At 61.0% G+C, this 1,852-nt stretch overlaps 1 protein-coding gene across 1 annotated transcript in view; it reads left to right on the forward strand.

Annotated features, from left to right (window-relative positions):
* IDH2 (isocitrate dehydrogenase 2 (NADP+), mitochondrial) overlaps positions 1-153 on the forward strand; it is a 2,814-nt gene extending 2,661 nt beyond the window's left edge. The window contains exon 10 of the mRNA XM_010002822.1: positions 69-153. Coding sequence (XP_010001124.1) covers positions 69-153 — 85 coding nt within the window. The remainder of the gene's footprint in view (positions 1-68) is intronic.
* The last annotated feature ends 1,699 nt before the right edge of the window (positions 154-1,852 follow it).

A 1,852-nucleotide genomic window follows, 5' to 3' on the forward strand; every position in this document is an offset into this window, starting at 1 on the left:
TGTGGGGGGGGGGGAGGCAGGGCCCCCAGTGGCTGCAGGACCCCTCCAGCCCCTCTTTACACCCACAGTGTGAAGCTGAACGAGCACTTTGTGAACACCACCGACTTCCTGGATGCCATCAAGAACAACCTGGACAAAGCCCTGGGCAAGTAGAGGGGGGTCTGGGGGCCACCCAGCCCCGTGTCACCTGGAGGGACAGGACCCGGCGTCGCCAACACAGCTCAGGAACAGTCAAATAATTTTTATAAGCAGTTTTCTGAAAAGTGTTTTTAAAGCTTTTCTAGCAGGGATGTGTAGGGCTGGGGGGGCCCCAGCGGGTCTGTCCCACACTGACCCACGTGTGATGCCCTCCCACCGTGCGGTGCCAGCAGCCATTAAACACCTCACTGTCCTGTGGCATGTCGTGGTGGCACAGATCTTGTGGTGGTGGCACGGATATCTTGGGGTGGGGATGTGGGGAGGGGGGGAAGAACTGGAATTTATTTGAATTCTTGCTGAACATTTCAAACCCAGGAGGTGAAGGAACAACCAAAGCACCACAGGGCAGCTGGTGGCTCTGGTCCACGAGGGGGGCACACTGGAGTGGCACGGCACCCACCCAGGACCCCCACCTCCTCCCACTGCCTGGGGCTGCCGCTGGCAGCAGCCAAGACCCCTTGGCTAGGGTTGGGGGGGTCTTGCCTGGGGTGGGGGAAAGCATGTGCCAGCTTTTTGGTAAAGGGACTGAGGTAGTTTGGGGGGGGGTCAGAGGGTGCCACGCCCCAGACCCATCCTGGGGCTTTTGGGGATGGGGCAGATGGTGCTGTGGGATGGGGCGTGTGCTGGGATGTATGGAGGTACCGGTGCCCTCTGGGGTCCTGCCTGGCACAGGAGTGATGCTGTGGGTGCTGCCTGGCCCCTGCCTCACAGCAGGGAAGGTGGGAAGCTGGGATGGGGGTCCTGGGTCCAGCTGCCACCCCCATGGCTGCCCTGGTCCCTTTCTCCCCCACACCCCCTGAGGCTGCCCCAGCAAAAGCCTTTTCTTGAGCCCTGGAGCAGTTTTGGGAGGCAATGGGGGGATGTCAGTGGAGCTGTCCCACCAGCAGTGTGACCCCCCTGGTCACCAGCCTCCCAGCACCACCACAGCCGCCTCAGCCCCCCCCACAGACCACACACATCACACAGGTTTACAAAGCACATTGGTTGAAGGAAACTGAACTCAGTGAAAAGATAAATCCAACCACGCGGCACGTCTGAAAAAAATAAATTACTTTCAAAATACCATCATTTGCTCAAGTTGAACAGGGTTTGCCCTCCTTTAAATACTGCGCTCACGGCAGCTGCTCCCTACCCAGAGCTGCTGTGTCCTCTGAACTTTGCCACTAGTTTGTAAGAAAATACTCTGCTCTGTGTGTGCCCCGTGGCCTCGTGCGGCCCCGCAGCTCTGCCCCAGCCAGGGCACACGGGACGGAGACGGGGAAGGGTGAGAAATGCAAACCCCCCTCCCTCGGTGGGCAGAGGGGCTTCTGCCCCCCGGGGCACCGGGCTGCACCAGGAGGTAGAACAATTAGTAATGCTCATCAGGCTGGGATGTGCCTTCCCCAGCAGCTTTGCCTGCCCCAGCCAGGGCACACGGGACGGAGACGGGGAAGGGTGAGAAATGCAAACCCCCCTCCCTCGGTGGGCAGAGGGGCTTCTGCCCCCCGGGGCACCGGGCTGCACCAGGAGGTAGAACAATTAGTAATGCTCATCAGGCTGGGATGTGCCTTCCCCCGCAGCTTTGCGGGTACTGGAGGAGGGGCGAGGCTGGGGGTCCCGGCCTGCCATGTGCCGTGGGGCCGAGCGAGGGGCAGGAGGGACGCCGGAGCCCAGT

Source organism: Chaetura pelagica, unplaced genomic scaffold (genome assembly GCF_000747805.2).
Source record: "Chaetura pelagica isolate M959 unplaced genomic scaffold, ChaPel_1.0 scaffold658, whole genome shotgun sequence".
Lineage (NCBI taxonomy): Eukaryota > Metazoa > Chordata > Aves > Apodiformes > Apodidae > Chaetura > Chaetura pelagica.